The sequence below is a fragment of the Aptenodytes patagonicus genome, chromosome 10, assembly GCF_965638725.1.
Source record: "Aptenodytes patagonicus chromosome 10, bAptPat1.pri.cur, whole genome shotgun sequence".
Classification (NCBI taxonomy): domain Eukaryota; kingdom Metazoa; phylum Chordata; class Aves; order Sphenisciformes; family Spheniscidae; genus Aptenodytes; species Aptenodytes patagonicus.
Window position 1 is genome coordinate 11867420 of NC_134958.1, and position 17376 is coordinate 11884795.

General features: G+C 45.6%; 2 protein-coding genes across 2 annotated transcripts; both read right to left on the reverse strand.

The window, feature by feature from the left end:
• Positions 1–975: 975 nt before the first annotated feature.
• On the reverse strand, positions 976–7634 carry SELENOS (selenoprotein S). The gene is made up of 6 exons (XM_076348045.1): positions 7550–7634; positions 7200–7334; positions 5454–5560; positions 3978–4067; positions 3795–3873; positions 976–1820 (listed from the first exon to the last, which is right to left on the reverse strand). Exons 1-6 carry the CDS (start codon positions 7632–7634, stop codon positions 1741–1743), a joined length of 576 nt encoding a protein of 191 aa, XP_076204160.1. The 3' UTR covers positions 976–1740.
• A 364-nt stretch (positions 7635–7998) lies between these two features.
• On the reverse strand, positions 7999–14019 carry SNRPA1 (small nuclear ribonucleoprotein polypeptide A'). Its single transcript, XM_076348046.1, has 9 exons — positions 13904–14019; positions 13138–13285; positions 12546–12624; positions 12137–12183; positions 11313–11415; positions 10693–10772; positions 9376–9451; positions 8876–8969; positions 7999–8222 (listed from the first exon to the last, which is right to left on the reverse strand). Exons 1-9 carry the CDS (start codon positions 13983–13985, stop codon positions 8164–8166), a joined length of 768 nt encoding a protein of 255 aa, XP_076204161.1. The 5' UTR covers positions 13986–14019; the 3' UTR covers positions 7999–8163.
• Between the last annotated feature and the right edge of the window lie 3357 nt (positions 14020–17376).

Here is a 17376-nt window from a genome sequence, read left to right on the forward strand (position 1 = left end):
GCAGCCTTAAGCTATGCTAATGAAACACTGATATATATTTTAATGCCTATATGCAAGCTCAGAAACAGTAATTGGGCACAGCGCACGTGTCGTACGCTGACAGGAACTGTTTCACTCTTTATCAAGGACAGCCTGGACTTTACTTGTCTTTTGCATTTTGTGCTAGAAAGCCTATCAAGGGGATGGGACGTTTGGAAAGCTTATTTACGATGACTAGCTCTAACTTTATTTTCTATCTACAGTGCTGGATACACACCAGAAGGATGAAGATCACGCATGCTTCAGATAATCCTCACAGTCCCTCACTTGCAAGTTTTAGACGTTTGCTAGGTTCCCACCCTGAGACACGTTCAGAACAGAAGGTAGTACAAAGTAAGTTCTTAACGTCCCCGAGGTGTAACCCTGATGCTGCGTTGCTAAAGCTATACACAGTCCTGCTGCCCAAAACACAGAGATCACAGTGCAGTTTGCGGCTTCTCTTTTCCCTTTGAATATCTTGCAGTGTTTGAGTTGACCATGCCTATGTACGCCCTCCTCCTCAAACCATATTTGTTGACAGTAATTTGGAAAGAAACCCACTCTGCTCTGTTAGAGCAAAGGCCTTTGTTACATGTTTTCTTGATTTAGGTTCAAACACAGCTGGAGTGCTTAACGACCAGCAGTGCAGTCTATGCACGTTCAGAATCACTTACTGGGGGTGGGGAAGCGAACAGGGAGTTTCACTTTTTAAACTTGGGAAAACTTGATTTGGTCTTAACCTGAAGGTGATTCTTCTAAAGTCATGATGTGGAACGCAGAACACCCAAATAAAACAAACCTGTTAAAAGCCAAAAGAACAGCTGAAAACCCCTTTTGTTTATGGAGGTAGTCAAATGAAAATCATTTCATTTGATCTCTCATCTTGCTTTATACACATTTATTGCACTAGAACATATGCCTTCTATATAAAAAGATGCTATAGAAAACCACAAGATTGTAAATACTAGATTTATGATTTGTTTGCAATTGTATTTAATATTAACAGTATTTTGTTTTTACAAAGCAGTTGAAATTAAAAAAAAAAAAAAAAAGAAATAGCAAGTACCCCCCCATCTCCTGTCTAGCATCAGTAATCCTCACTGGTTTGTTTACCATTTATAAGGAAAACATCATTCAAGGTAGCTTGTCACAGAGACTCTTCTACAATAACTGGCCTGCGGTGCAAATTCCTGGCGTTTGTCAGTTCATCTGTCTTTTCTGAAAGTCCCTCCTTCTATAATTCAAGGTATCTGCCGATGACAATACTCCTCCCTTCTAAAGTACCTTCCAGCCAAACACAGTAAATCTGGTAACACATGTCTGAGGATGGTAAATATCCTCATTTTACAGCGGTAAACTGAGCCTAGATAATTAAATTTGCCTGAGGCCAGTCTTTTGAATAGCCAGCCACAGAACCCAGATCTCACAATCCCAGGTGATTCACCTTGGCTGGAGACTGCACTTCCTCTCTACAGAAGAGTGAAAATTAACTGATTACACTGAAATTGTTTCTTTCTTCATCCTCTCTAAGAGGATCAGGTATTTTTCTTGTGTAGTATCAGCTTCTGCGTTACTATTTGGAAATGGTGTAAATCCGTTTTCAAGTTAACACCTGCACTAAGCCCAGTCCCCAAGGAGTCACTGTGACATGCAATCTGTAGGCAGTTAGACAGTGGGTAAGATCAAGCCTGCTAGTGACATGAGACACTAGGGAGGTTAGCCTCATCCACCTGCTGACGGGCCTCTCCGGCCTGGTCTCCAGGAACAAGTTCCGCCTCCTTCTCCAGACAGGGGGTTATAGCCTAGAAGTACAGAGGAGAAATCCACCGTATCAATATCGGTCCTCAGCAGGCCTTCACCAGCATACAAGGAACACCAAAAGTAAATCTCACAGTTATTTGCACCTTGTTTATACTTACTACATAGGCAGCATTTTAAGGAAAGTGAAAGCAGAGAAAATATCCAGACTTGAGATGGTTTATTTTTGCAGTGCTAACAGTAAAAGCCATTGCAAAACACTCGTGTTTTAATTTGATCAATTTGGATTAAATTAAATTACCATTTAATTTGTCTAAGTCTGCATTAAAGCTTTAATGCTGCTCTGCGGAGTAAACAGAGCAGTAACAGTAACTCTTACAGTAAACTCTGTAAGAGTGTATCTGTTCTCCAAGAGCCCTAACAGTTAGGGACTTAAAATAATCTTTTAGTCCAGTCCTGCAAGGAATACTCCGAAGGTCAAAAGGTGGATCCACTCATTACTACTGTAAGATTTTTTTAAAAGAATTTCAAATAATGCCGTAACTATAGGCAACTTCATTTTATTAGTATGTACTCGGAAAGATACAACTTGGCAAATGTCCTCAATTTGTTCTGTACAAGGCAAAAAAAGAGAAAACTGAAAACCTAGCAGCCTTGCTAACCAAGCAGGTTTCAAAGCAACCTGTTCCAATTAAACTTCAAGCATCACCTCCATCTTTGAAGTTTTTTTTTCTCATACTAGCCAAGTTCTGCTTTCTAGCTTAATTCAGCAGCTGAACAGTGCAGATGGTTCTTTCACTTTGTGCTGATCTACCTCATGAGAAGATCAGAGACCTCTAATTCTAATGTCTGTTACTTAAGCAAAGATTTTGCTTAGGATGAAACTAGGACAGGTAGCAGCTGGAAGGGTGCCTCAGCCCAGCTGCCCTGATCCTGGTTCTTAGCACAGCTATTACCCATGCATTTCTCATCCCCCATAGTGGCGAATATTCTGTGCAAGAGCTGTAAAAGATATTTGACAGTATCAGACATTAGACTGCACTCATATTAAACGACATAAGATGAATCAATCGGTCAGTTCCTTCAGATGTTGTCAAAAGCTGTTAGTAAAAATATTCAAAGCAGAACTTTCAGCACTGAACTATTATTGAGGCTTAGTATGTTTAATCAACAATCTTCAGGTTTTATACATTTAATCAAGTGACTTAGTGCTGCACCCTAAATGGGTTTCCCTTTTAGTCTGATATGATTGAGGCTGTCTAGATGGTGCCCTCCACTATGGAAAACTGTAATTAAAATATTATACCCAAATTAGCACTTGTAGGTACTGCGCAGGCTGTTTGGCCAAGAGGAGAGAAAGGAGACTAGCTGCATGGGCGATATATGGCAGTGATCCTAATGTGGGTTATGTAAGGCCATAGAAAGCAGTTCATCCATCAAGATGATTTCAGCAGTTGACAGTGATTTTAATGATAAGACCCTCCGGCAGTTTGCGAGAGTCAGTAAGAGTTTACACATATGCAGGATTTATACATTCAATAGGTCATTATTGTGATAAATAAGATCACATTTTGCTTAATGAAGTCTTTCATCTTCCATCTTCCTGAATCTACATAATACAAAGTAAAATATCCTCTTCCTGCATTTAGTTAGTACTACAGGTGATTGAAAGACAGACCAGATATTAAAATATTGGACTTTTACACTAATGGGGGAGGGATCCAGAAATATCTTAAGAATCTATAATTCTGAGTGACAAAAATCTCAGTAAATTATGGCAAAAGCATTTACAAGAACACTGAAACACTACTTCTCTGGGGAAAAGCACCATAGAAACGTCCTGCTAGGTGTTGCACAAAGTGCAAAGCAGACCACGCTGATTAGAGATAAAGAGCTCGTTTGTAAGGCACATTTTGCTTCCTCCTTGAAGAAGAGAAAAAATATGTACAACGACTATGCACGCAGCTGGATAAATGCTCTGTTTCAAGCTCAGAATATCTTAAGCATTTCATACTTACCACCTCCTCGCAAGGGCTTTTTGTTTGGTTTAGACTTTGGGACTGCTGATGAGGTGGAGGCACCAGATTCTACTTCTTGCTGTTCACAAAAGCAGAAGTTACTCAGAATTTAATCAACGTGAATTTCAGCTAATCTAATCACATAAACATAATTGTAACCTGATTAACACCACAGTTTGTTACCTGATTCAGTTTCAGGTTTCCTTTATAGCTTTTTCCTTCTTGCATACTTTCCCACATTGCTATCTTCTGCCTTCGCTTCTCTTCTTCAAGCTAAGGAACAAATCCAGGATATGCAAGACTAAGATTTCAGAACTAATAGAATCGCCAGTGCTACAGAAACAGCTACAACAGACTCATCAAAAACCAAGGGACCTATCTTTACCTCATGCAGTATCTCCGACCTTATGGAAGCATTTACTTTTTTAAGCACCCACGTCTTCCCAACCACAGAACAACCACTCCTCCCTCAACATATACAGACTGTGTCTGCAGCTTCTTTTGACCACTTGATGCTTTAAAACATTTTGAAAGTAAAACAGAACCAAGTGGCAAGCTTAAATCCTGAGTTTATAAGAAGAACTGAGTAAAGAATATTGCATATGATAGTAATTTAATGCACAATGTAGGGTTCTACAGAAGAAAGTGTGTTTTTCAAATGAACAAGACAGCCAGCTACATATTTACATCCCAATATACATTATCAACAATTCTCCCAGCTCTCTTCTAAAGCAATTTATCCACAAAACCAAATAAATTAATGCTTGAGACAGACTGCCGCCTTCTCAACAAATAGAAAGGAAACAAGGTAGCTACTCCACCCAATCAAAGAAAGCAAAGCTCCCCGAGTCCAAGCACGCTAGACTTAGATTTTCTACATAGTGGCTATTTTCTTCCACAATATGACTTTTCATTCGTTTTTAACTGCCAATATTTCTTGAAGCATCAGCTATAAACTGAGGTCTGAATGTAGCTGACTGCAAAAGTAAAAACAGAAGAAGAGCTGGGATTAATGAGCAATATTACTGCTATGCTGATCACATCCACTTTTCTACACTGCCCCACAGAGCAATATGCTGTTCCTCATTATCTCAAGCTGTAGTTCAAACCATTAAATTACAGCAATGCTAAGCTAAATTTCTAAGAACTTATATTTGCCATTAAGAACAGAAAATACACGTATGCAGTAGTACAGTTAGTCTAAACGCCAGTAAATCCCTTCCAGCCATTCACTGCGCATATAACTAAGTTTCTGTAGGTACAGATTTACCTGCAAAAAAAAAAAAAGATCAGGCCCACAGTGTCCTCCACACACAATTACTTGCGGAGAAGCAAGTACCACAGAGATTAATTACTTCAGGAAGGAGCAGAATACTACCCGTATCAATCATTCTAATCAACGAAGAGCATCAAGACATCAGGTCGGCACAGCATGCAAGTATGTGCTTGCATCGCTGGAGGTCCATCATACTCACTGCCCATTACTGCTCTGTGGGTCAAACCGTACCAAAAGTGGTCCAGGTAAAGGAGGGGGGAAAAACCCACCACCCACATTCCAGCAGAGAGAGCGAGTCTCCTGTTCTGGTATCTATCATGGAATAAATCTTTCTATAACAGCAGCAAAGTACTTGACAACAAATTTATGAGTTAAAGAGTTACCTGTCTTTGTTTTTCTTTGTATCTTTCTGCTTGTGCATTCAACTCCTCTTGCATCCTGAGGCGAGCTGCTGCCAAAGCTTCCTGCCTTCTTACCACCATGTCAGGTTCTAGGAAATTGGGAAAGAGATTGCAAAGCTATTCAAAATAAATTCTAAATGGTCTCCTCAAAGAACTGTAATAAGGAAAGGCTCACATCTCTCCCTGCAGCTGTTTTGCAGAAAATCACAGCTCAAGTTCAGTTACCAGCTAATCTTTTACAGTAATTTATACACTGATTTAAATTTCATAACATTTTAATATTTTTAGAGCAATTACTTTAATGGGATTTTAATGAATAAGGACACCGATATAATGAACCCATAAGAAATTAAAATTAACACTTCTAGGATACTTGCTTCTATTTCTGAAGGATTTGTTTGATACAAATAATTTCAGAAATATCACCCATGCTTCACAGGGATTCCATTTTTACCCAGAGAACTTCTTTTACGCAGAAGCATGAGGCAACCAGCCCACATTCACTCCCACTCCTGGCAATTGGTCCTGCTTGTTTCATTATGGCACTGAAGCAGTGACAGATTTAACGTGCTCCATCAGCAGGGAAATTACTTACAAATATCACACATATCTCAAGAGAAAACTGGCAGTCTCAGAAAATCTACACTGAGTAACCACCTCTCTTCGTGCTCGGCCTTTAGGAGAAGTCAAAATAAAAATTATATCCAAACAAAGGCAAATATTGCTCTCTTTTTTCCCAGTAGCTGAAGTATCTCTACATTTGTTTGTCTCCTTATATGTTTGCTACCGTCCAATGATGAATATGTAAAAGAAATTTCAGTACTTTCAGTAATTTCACTTTATAGGCAGTTTTGGCAATTAAATCAAGATTTAATTAGCATTACAAAAGAACACCAGCAGGATAAGGGCACATGAGTACTATTTTCTGGGGCCCCATGTACTGCCATGCCAACATGCCAAAGGAATCAGTGCCAAGCACTTATTGTTTTGGCAGATACGTAAGTATAGTCTGTGCTTTATGGCAGCGAGTCTCCAAATGAGGCAGGATCATGACTGTGTAAGATTTACACATATCTATGCCACACTTTAGAAGATAACACAGACCCTGTTACACAGGGTGTAACAGGCAGTTACACCCCAAAAGCATACAATCCTGACAGAGTAGGAACTGTGAAGGAATACTTGAAAGGAGAGAGAGATGATGAATATTAATAAAAAATGAATATTAATAAATTTTTTTTCCGCCCAGTATTTAGATTTGGACGTTTTGGTTTTGTTTCATAAGTCTAAAAGTTATTTGATAACTGACCACAACTAATTTTAACCACCATTCTCTCAGCTCCTCAGCTCCTGCACTATCAAAGACCAGCTATTCCCTTGTTCTGCAACGCCCCGCTCCTTCACCCCCAAGCACGTTACTTTGGGACACAATCCTTCCTCGACAACCTTCTAAAAACACTTCTCTTGGTCCAACCTTTCGCCGGCGATCTCTTCAGTAACAGGATCTGTACGCTTTCGTGGGCCTAAACATTCATCCCGAGTATCGCTCATCGCTAAAATCCCTCAGAACTCAATTTCGTTTTGGTGGTTATTAAACAAAGACCCCGCGCGTGTGGATCTGAGCAGCTGTCAGACATCCCACCGCGACTGCGGAGCGCCAGCAGGAACCTAGAAGAGACACAAGCACCACCCCGCACAGCTCTAAAGAGCACGCGAAGATTTACTCACCCACAGCTGCGTCAGCTGCTCCCGGCTGGCTGCTCGGCCTGGCCGCCAGGCTCTGGGATATCTTCTGGACGAGGAGATAGATGGCGACGGCGGCCAAGAGGATGTACCAGCCATAGCTGGACAGCAGGGAGCCCACTGGGACGGGGACAAGCCGTAGGTGAGAGCAGGCTGCGGGGGAAGGAGCCCGCCCAGCCAGGAGGCGAGAAGGGGGAGGGCGCCCGGGCGGGACCCGGCTCCTCTCCTCAGCGGGCAGGCGAGTCCGCTGGGCTCTCCTCCGCCCCGCCACCCCCCCGCCCGCCCTCACCTCCCCGCAGCCCGGGACGCCCCCCCCGGCCCCGGCGGCCCCTCACCCGTGTGCTGCAGGAACTCGAGGCCCCCCCGCCCCAGCGCCGCCTGGCCAGGGCCCGGCGCCGGCCCGCCGCTCCCCAGCTCCATCGCCCGCCGCCGCCGCCGCCTCACGTCCGGGAGCCGCCCCGCCGCCTGCGCCAATCACCCCCCTCCTCGTCCTCCACCACCTCGCGGCCAGAGAACCAACCAGGAAGCGAGGCTTCCCCTCGCAGGCCAATGGGAAGGCGGCGGCCAGTAAGGAGGGTTACATCACGGCTAAGCCGGCCAACGAGAGAAGAGGGGAAGAGCGCAAGGGAGCCAATCGGGGTGTGCAGGAAGGGCTCCGCCCCCTCCCGCCGCACGGCCGTCCCGTCCCGTCCCGTCCCGTCCCGTCCCGTCCCGTCCCACAGGCCCGGCCGCCGCCGGCCCGGCCCCGCGCTCGGCCGGGGAAGGGGACGCCGCACCGAGGGGAGAAAAAGGAAACGTTCGTTTATTGAACGCGGAAACGCGCAAGGACAGGGTCCGGGGGGCGGCCGCCCGCGGCGGGGCCGGCCTGAGCCCCCCCCGCGGGGAGAACAGCACGTCGACGGGAAAGGGCTCCTGGGGAGAGGCGGCGGGCCTCGGGCACGGCCCGGGCTCAAGACCCGTTGGGAACCGTGTCTTCTTCCATTTCCTCTTCAGCGTCCTCCGATGGGCCTGAAAGGACACGTCAGTTCCGGGGCAGTTACTGCAAAGGTTCGTTTTCTTTTCCACAGGGGCGATATTAATTTTCACCCCTCTCAAGAGGGGCAGTAATAACGTGAACTCTTAAAAAACGCTGCAGAAAGAAAATCTACGTAGCACTAATATACAGAAAACAGGCCAAGTTGCCAGTCTGCAGTTAGGATTTGTCCCTGCAGAGACCTCTCAGAGATCAGAGAGACGTTCCTGTGCCCCCACCGGAGGCACTAATGCTCCGAACAACTGAGGCCAGATACACTTTGTAATTAATTCCCCCCCCCTTCTTTTTTTTTTTTTAAGTAAGTGGGATAACTGTTGGAGTTAGCCAATACAGCGAAGCTCTTAGGGCTGACGTTTGGCACCTTGCTCTCGAGAGAGTCCAGGTGTAACAGCCCTGAGCTGCACTCCGGAGGCCAGGCGGCTAATATGCCAATTACAGAGTCTTACGGATGCGATCCTCAATTACACCGACCATAAAGTTACACTCATTTTAAACAGGTTTTTTTCAACTCCCTGACTGTTTGGCCCTTCCAATGTAACTCCCTACTGAGATCACATAAAGCATCAGGAAGCAATGAAGAGAGGTAGATTCTGTTTGGGAAACAAAAGTAGTAGAAGTATAGAGTGACCTGATTTTCGTTCTCTGCCAGGAATCTGACCAGCCTGTAGTAAGCCTTTCAGTCGCTCCACTTCAGCCAAAGTCGTGGCATTTGCTATAGCAGTCTAAAAAACAGACAAAAGAACACGGTCGATCTTCGCATACAGCATTTCAGTCTGATTAGAATAAACGTAAGAACAAGATTTTTTCCCAGTTAAGTGAAGCTAAGCTTCTATAGAAAGTTCTACAAATGACAAAGCACAATCTTACTTCCCCCCTTATTAAACAAGCTGCTCTACCCTGGGAGAACTCAAAGCTCAGACCAAAGTTTCATTTAAGATCTCAAAAAACACGTCTGTTGTAACAGAAGAAAAATTACAGAGAAAGCACCTAAAACAAAGTTAGGACACACTGTTCTATTCATCTGAACAGTCCGGGGTTGCCAGGAGGAAGGAAACGTTTGTTCAGTTCGGATCCACGACAGTTTTTCTCCTCCGCTTCTGCCCACGTGTGCTGTCCCGACATATTTACCTTAATTGCCTCAACGTCCCCTGGGGAGGGCCCGGCTTTCTTTTTGTCAGTTGGCAGACCCGCACCTGGATTGAAGCTTCAAAGGAAAAATAAAGATCCATTACACCCTTTGAAGAGTATGTGCTTCTCTAACTTCCAAACTAGGTTTGGAAGCATTTCATTCAATCAAGTGTAGTATCTTATCTTTGTTAACAAACTGATACAGTGAAGAATTGCCTCCTTCAGAAACACCAGCAACTTGTCCTCGCTGTCCCATTTACCCCCCACCTTTTCATCTCCTCATAAAGAGAGGCAGACCTTAACTTTATAAATTAAGCAGTTGACAAAAGCTGTTCGATTTGGATGTTGTTGAACACTCAGGTGGTCTGTCACCGTTACAAAAGCAGGGTGGATAAATACAGAGTAACTGAAATTTGGTTTCCTGTTCTTGTATGTCTAATATGGTATTACAACAGCCTATATTAAAGCCTACGCTAGACTGGATGTAATCTTAACACTCAAAAGAAAAAGGTTATCTCCTGCTGCTTTAAGGAAAGAAGAAAAAATCCGTAGTCTGAGAAAATGGATGTTACCGAGTAATCGGCTGGAAAGAATTTCCTGAAGTGCTGACCCAGCATCAGAGTGCTGCAACCTCTTTTGCGGCTACAGAAGGATTTTCTTTGTATCTGTTTATTGAGCTATTTAGTTCAATCACCTACTTGTTCTAAAACTATCATGGACCTGAACCCTTTTCTACCCATGAACTAGAGCTAGAGTCCATCTATTATAGTTTTAAATGCTAAGTATGTTCAAGGTATTTTTTTATTTAACTATGAATTTGGAAATGCTGTTGCTATACATGATCTGAAATCTGGTTACGACGTACCACTGAAGAATTGAACTAAATAAGCATATATTTGTAATAGCTTAACTAAAGATTTTCATCTGCGTTTATCCTCCTAACTACAGCAGATTTTACAGTTTATATTCCCTGGCAAAACAAAAAAATTTAGTTACCAATTATCTAGGGAAAAAAAACCCAAAATAAACAATGGCCACCTCTCTGCAGTTAAATTACAAAAAGAAAAAGTAAAATTAAGGTTTCATGCTTGCTGACTTAAACCAATCCACCCTGACCAAATATGTCTTTCAAAAATATTTGAGTTGTATTCACCACCATCCAAAAATCGGGATGCTTGGACAAGACACTTGTGGCTACCAAAGCTTTTAAAGCATCCCACCAGTAGCTGATATTTCAGTTTACTGCCTAATATCGCACACAAAGGAAGTGGTGTTTCTGAAGGAGAATGCCAGTGTAAATTTGTTTTTTTATCTTACGTTTTTGTTCTCCTGGCAATATCCTTTGCAAGCTGTGCACCCCGTTTGCCCTTGAACATTTTCTCTGCCTCCTGTCGCTCCTACAGCGATACCACACACACAAAGTTAATTTAAGAACATTGCATTTTGCAAAGCTTCTGTCTTTGCAAAGAAAGATGCTTTGGCTCATCTTCATCAGTGAACATGGGTACGTGGAGACCAGATGTAAGAACAAGCACAAAAACATTGCCCAAACGCTCAGACTCAAGACGTATCAACCTAGTGCTCTTAAAAGTAAGAACTCTTTCCCACACCGCGTCTTCACTGAAAGCAGAGGGCTCTGCTGCGATCGCTCATTTCTTTCTCTAGAGGTCTCTTTCTACCAACACCAGAGGCCCAGAAAAGCATCAGACTAAACAAGCAAAGGTAGTAAAACTTAACTAAACATAAACAGACTACATCCTTAACAGAATGAAACCATGAAAGAAAACAAAGAGCATGTTTTAGAGCCACTTACGATACATAGCTTCGATAAAATTTACAACTACGGCAAAAAGCTCACTGTTACTGCTGAATTTTCAAGAATGTAACAAGAAAAAAAGGTATTCATCTTGTGCTCAATCAGAAGAAATCAGACTTACTTTGAGTTTCACTTTTTGAAAATCCAGCACTCTGACCTGGGGAACTTTGTGGATTACATACAATCTGTAATGCTTCTTATTTGTTACAGGATTCCTTAAAATGCTACAAAGTAAATAAAGGTTATAAAGAGGTTCTTAATATAAAATATTTTAAAATACACCTATATTGAAATACATTAATATACTTAAAATGCATTCATGTACCTCCTGCTATAAGACAACAAATAACACCATTAAATAAGCCCAGTGACAGTGTTGTTCAATATTATGACAACTATAGTAAAAACTTGCACTTTAAAGTATTTTATCAATTAAGTAGATTTTATTGATGAAGAACATAAAGAACAACCTCAAAATATTAAAAAACCCCCAAATAACTAGACTATCACATTTCCTACCTGGACACTGATCAACCAAAAAATCACGGGACAAATTGCTTTTCTTTTTTTGTCCCTCGCACCGAATGCAACGTTACTGAAAAGTCATTGTTTATATGTATTTTAAAGTAGTTTGTAACAACAGTTTAAACCCTTTAGTTTTCAGTTTCTTAAAGGTTAAGGTTACTTCAATGCTTGCGTATTGATTTACAGAGACGTTACATCTCATTGGTCCAACAGTCTGTCAGTAATATAAAGCCTCACCCATTAAATACCAGGTATTTCTGAAGCGTAGTGGAAACATTGTTTATCGATTCAATTTTTAAGCATAAAGAATCTGTCACGGCTCATAAAAAGGAGAGCATTCCAGATCAAAGCAAAGAGCCAGGCCAGCAGCAGAGTTCGAACAGCACAGAAAGAGTAGCTTTTCTTTTCAAGATTACATACCTCAGGTAAGTCAACGATTTAATAGTTGATAACGGATCCAGTTCACCCTATGTAATGGGAACACAGTAGGAAATCCTAAGTCCATTTAGTGAGAATCAAACATTCGAAAACAAAATTCCTGAACTCATATCTATTTTAGAGACCAATTAGAATTACTGCAATTAGTCTAACAGGAAAACCAGTAAGACTTTGTGACTGCTGTTCCACTGCATGCTGCAAATTATGTTCATTAAAATATGCCCGCCAAAACCGTATTATATTACTCTAAAGAAAAAAGGCTAATTAGAAAAATGAGTAGTACCAACTATTACCAAAGGCATATGACGCTACTCTCAGGAAAAAGGTTAATTAGAAAGATGACAAACACAAATTTAAGCTCGTTTAGATTTATCCGGCATCGATAGCTTACCAATTCAGCAATGTTGTTGTTGGTAAGAATGAGCTCCGTCAGGCTGGGCAGAGCCTGTTCAAGGCTTTCACCAATCCGACTAAAGTACAACAAAAAACAAAGGTTTAACTTAGGCCAGAAATTAGCAATGGTGAAAAGACATGCAAAAATACGGTAACATAGAGGATCTCCCTGTAAAACAACCCAGTCTGACACTGGCAGAAGTTTGGGTTAGTATCCCCTACAATACTTTTTCTAATAAAGCTGGCAATAAATACCAGCCGTCGCTGTAATTAGATGCAACATGAGATTTATGTTCATTCACTTGCAGCTATCCACATTTTCTTGTCCTTATGGGGATGATAAATGAAATCCAAAGTTCTGGCCAAATTCCAAACTCTGCATCTCATTGTCCTGTCTGAAAAACGAAGACTGACTTTTGCACTGAATGAAGCGGGCAATTTGAAGAGGGCCTATACAGTACTCGGCACTGATTTTTTTTCCATAAAACACTTCTACACCTACCCAGCACTGAAAGATGTACGCACTCGTCTCTCCCAAGAACATTTTCCTCTGCCCCAGGATCCCATCTGGCCAAAACACAACCGCTTACCAAATCCTATTGTTATTCATCAGAAGAGTTTTCAGCCTTCTCAACAGAGGGAACCCATCCAGTTTACGAATCTCATTGTCAGAGAAATCAATTGCATCGAACTGGTCCAGAGTGGCACCCAAGTTCTCAATAACAGGGATTTTATAGCCTGGGGAGAGAGTGCAAGACAGGAATTAGATGGTGCCCACAGGAGAGCAGAACAAAGCAAGAGACAGAGTGTGTAGGGGGCATATCTGGATGGACTGAGGATGTGGATAGTCTCAGTCAAAACACCTCCAGAACAACTCTCCTCCACCTCACACATAGACCAAACTCTTCCCCCCCGCTCAAAGCCAACAGCGCCCGCAGCCTTTTCAAAGCATCCTTCTTCCTCCCCCTCAGCAAACACCCCAACTCTCTCCCTGTATGTTTCCCTTCAGCCCAAACCCACCTTTCTGGCACATCCTTCGTCTGTCCCACCCCCACCACTGCAGCTTCCTCGGACATTTCCCCCAAATTCCCCTTCCATTCCACCCCCTCACTCCCCCCCCAGGTTCCCCTGCCGCTGGAGCCTCTTTAACCCCCCCCCCCCCAAGCCCGCCGGCCATTGCAGGCTCCTCCAGCAACCTCCCCCGTGGCTTCCCCCGTCCTGCTGCAGCACCTCCTCCCGTTGCAGGCCCCAGGCCCCATCACAGGCCCCCCAGGCCCCAGCCCTCCCCCCCCCGCAGGCCCCTTCCCGCCACAGGCCGCATCGCTCCCCCGCCAGAGCCCCGCCGAGCCCGCGCACCGCGGAGGTCGAGCTCGCGGTCGCGGACGGCGTTGGTGTACTGCGCCGCCTGCTCGATCAGCTCCGCCGTGAGCTTCACCATCCCGCCGGGCCGGGCCCCGCCGCGCCGCGCCGCCCGCTCCGCGCCGCACCGCCGCCAGGCCGCGCCGAGCCAGGCCGAGCCGCCGAGCGCCGAGCCGGGCCAGGCCGACCAGCCGAGCGCCGAGGCAGCGAGGGGCAGGCACCGCCCCGCCGCCCGCCCTCTCCTCTCCGCCTCCTCCCCGAGCTGACGGGAGCGGGGCGGCGCCGGTCTACCCCTGCCCCAGCCCCAGCCCGGGCAGCCTCTGCTCCCCCACCTGCCCCGGGCTCCGGCGGCAGCCCGGTGCCGGGCAGGCCCAGGCCGTGCCCCCTCAAAGGGTCCCGAGGCCGCTGCGCCCTGACGGGGAGCAGGGCGAGTCCTGCAGCCCCCCTAGCCAGGCCGTTCTCCTCCGTCCTTGGCCCCCTCCTCAGTCTCGCCCCCTTAAAGGTCTTTTCACGGTAATCTTCCGTGCAGTTGAAACCTCACGGCTGCGGGGAGGGCCGGGGCCGAGGCCGTGCGCCCCGGGCAGCGGCTCTCCTCCAGCAATGGCACCGGCAGCGCTGCGGCAGCTCGTCAGCAGAGGGACCCGGTGTCCTGCAAACGCCTCTTCCCTTACCAAAAGCGCCCCAAGCGTCCTGGGGTGCCTCCCCGACACCCCAGTTCCCCAGAGCCGACTGGTCTGACTGCAGCAGTACCGGTGAGGAGGGCAGCGATCCCTCGTGGGAGGCTGCTGGCCGCAAAACCTCCCCTTGCTGAGGTGAGGTTCCTCCACACTCCCCTCCCCGGGGAGATGTGCTGCCCGTGGCCACCCCGGGCCCCCCTGCAGCTCACAACTGGGCAAGGGGAGCGCGCAGGGCCAGCACCCAGCCCAGTGCCTGAGCACATCGATCAACAAACTGAGTAGGGGCTCGGCTTCGCTATCAACAACACCCTAAAGCAGCATGAAGATGTCACCAGAGGTTCCCTCTCAGCGTCTGGTGTTTCCAGGCACAGACCAAATCTGCAGAAATGGAGGTAGAGCAGGCTGGGAACCTGCTTTACGCAGATGACTAGCAGCAAGCAGGCTGCTTTCCTTCGGACAGAGCTGGCTCCTGTGCACTTAGCTTGTGGGACTGTGCTTGTTCAAACACATACTTCTCCCTAAACACATACTTCTCCCTATCTGCTACGCAGCCAGGACAGCCTCCCGCAACAATTACAGCTCTTGGTGCTTTCTCTCCTCCATCCAAGCAGCAGCTCAGCCTTTGCTCCTGGACATAGGGTTGCCTATAAACACCTTCCCCCTGCAGCACTTGAGACAGTTGCTCTGGCACTTCCACATGCATTCCTGGTCTTAGAGAAGCCATGATGAGCTGGGAACATGCCACAGGCTGCGGCATGACGTTCACCCTTCACCTGTGAGATAAAATGTACTTTCAAGTGTCACTACACCCCCTCCTACCTGCTTTAGGAGTTTGGGGAACAGTGAGGAAGGGCTGGGGGTAGCTATGGGGGAGCTGAGACGGCTCAGCCTGCTGTGTCTGGTCAGGCAACTCCACTTCAACATAAAGCAGGGTCACTAGGTCCAAGGCTGACATGCTGCCCGGTGTCAGTGTTGGGCTGCTGTGGCCGAGGTGCTTGGCCCTGCTGGCAGGGCTCAGCTGCTGGCAGTAGGGCTTTGCAGGTGGGTGAACCACAGTGCAGGTGACGTGGACTGAAGGTGGCATGCGAAGGGAAGCAGTTGACCGCCCCCAGATCCCAAATCCTGCTGAATGTCACTAAGCCACCGCTTCTGTGGCCCTGGAGAAATACTTCCCCAGCCCTCAAGGCCCCGTGAGTGAGATGAGGCAGAATGATTTCTGGATCCACTGCTATCGAGGGAAGGATTTTTTTCGTGAGCCATGACATTTCTGTGAACCCAGAGGATGTGATAATAGGTTAAATGCTGCAGCCACGTTTGGCACCACACAGTGATGGCTCATACTTTTCTTTTGGGAGCATCTAGCAGCATCACCCTGAGAGTGACGCCTGGCTCGTTCTCCAGGATCACAGCGTCAGAGCTGGCCCTGTTCTGGCTGGCAATCCCTGTGGAGGTGTCAGCTGGGGTCAGGCAGCGTCTGTGCTCCCTACTTAAAAAACACCCTCACCAAAGCTGTATACGAAAGCATGTAGTCAAGTTTTTATGACATCTGCATTTGTTTAAAAGCAGTTAGGAGAGAACAAGAAAAAGAGAGAGAGGTGTCATAAGCAGAAACAAAGAATTAGCAGCACTGTTGTATGTGACTCAGGAATCACGCGGTGGTACAGACAACAGAGTCTTTAGTCATTTCAGGCAGTCATTAAAAGGAGACCCTCTTCAGCCTCCTGGAAAGCAGGTCCTGCCTCCGAGAAGGCCAAATTAAAGGCGGACCTTTCTCCCTTAGCACAATACAGCTGTATGCCTCAGCTCTGCAGCGTAATAGAATTGTAATTGAGAGCAGACAGATTCTTGGTCTCAGATGCTGTACACGAGCTCTTAAGAGCCCTTTCTTTGTAATGGAAAGTCAAAGCAATGCTTTTTAAGATGTGTGTTCCCCACCTGCCAGCTACGAAATGGCAGATGGCCGTGGATGCAACCTCACAGCCAAACAGCAAATGAGGAGTCAGGCTGCACTAAGAAGATTCTCCAGAAAACAGCTATTATAGATTTGTCTTTGGTGCCAAGAGACGATAGAGGAATGGGCTTTAATAAATTGCCTAAATATGCACTTGTCTTGAAGATACAGCCACTTTGATCCTCTGAGCATACCAGTGTCAGAGAGACTTTAATAGCTCCAAGCAAGCATTGCAATAGCTTGGATAAATCTGAATTTTATTACTTTCCAAGAATGATTTCTGAGGGAGTTAGTGCCCTGGGAAATGCTGGAAGCTGATGTTGCTGCACAAACCCAATGTGTAGAATTTGTTTCTCTTTCCCCGGCAGGCTGGAGGGCAGCAGAAAGCAGGATAAAGCTGGGACTGCCGGGGACTGGTCATCTTAAATTGCATTGCTTCACCCAGTGTGTATTTTAAGTTATGCCAAGGATGTAAGGGTAAACATCTTTCTTTTTTTTTAGCATTTCAGTACATCTAAATATACCAGTGAGCAGTATTTAGAGGCAGGCCGCTGTGAGCCAGAGAACTGAAAGGCAGAGCTGACGCAGTATTCCTGATTCACAGCTCCTGATTTTTGACCGTGTGACACAGCAACAGAAATGAAAGTTTGTTATTTTACAACCGAAGGGGCAGAAGCCAGGAGAATTTCACCCCACTTCCGACCTCTGGTTTGGCCCGAGACCGAAAGGGGAATCCTGGAGCAACAGAAGGAATAACGTTTTGTGATAAATCATCTGATTAATTCACATTTATCATCTGATAAATGTGAAGACCTGTAAGATGCAGGAACCCACAGCAGCAG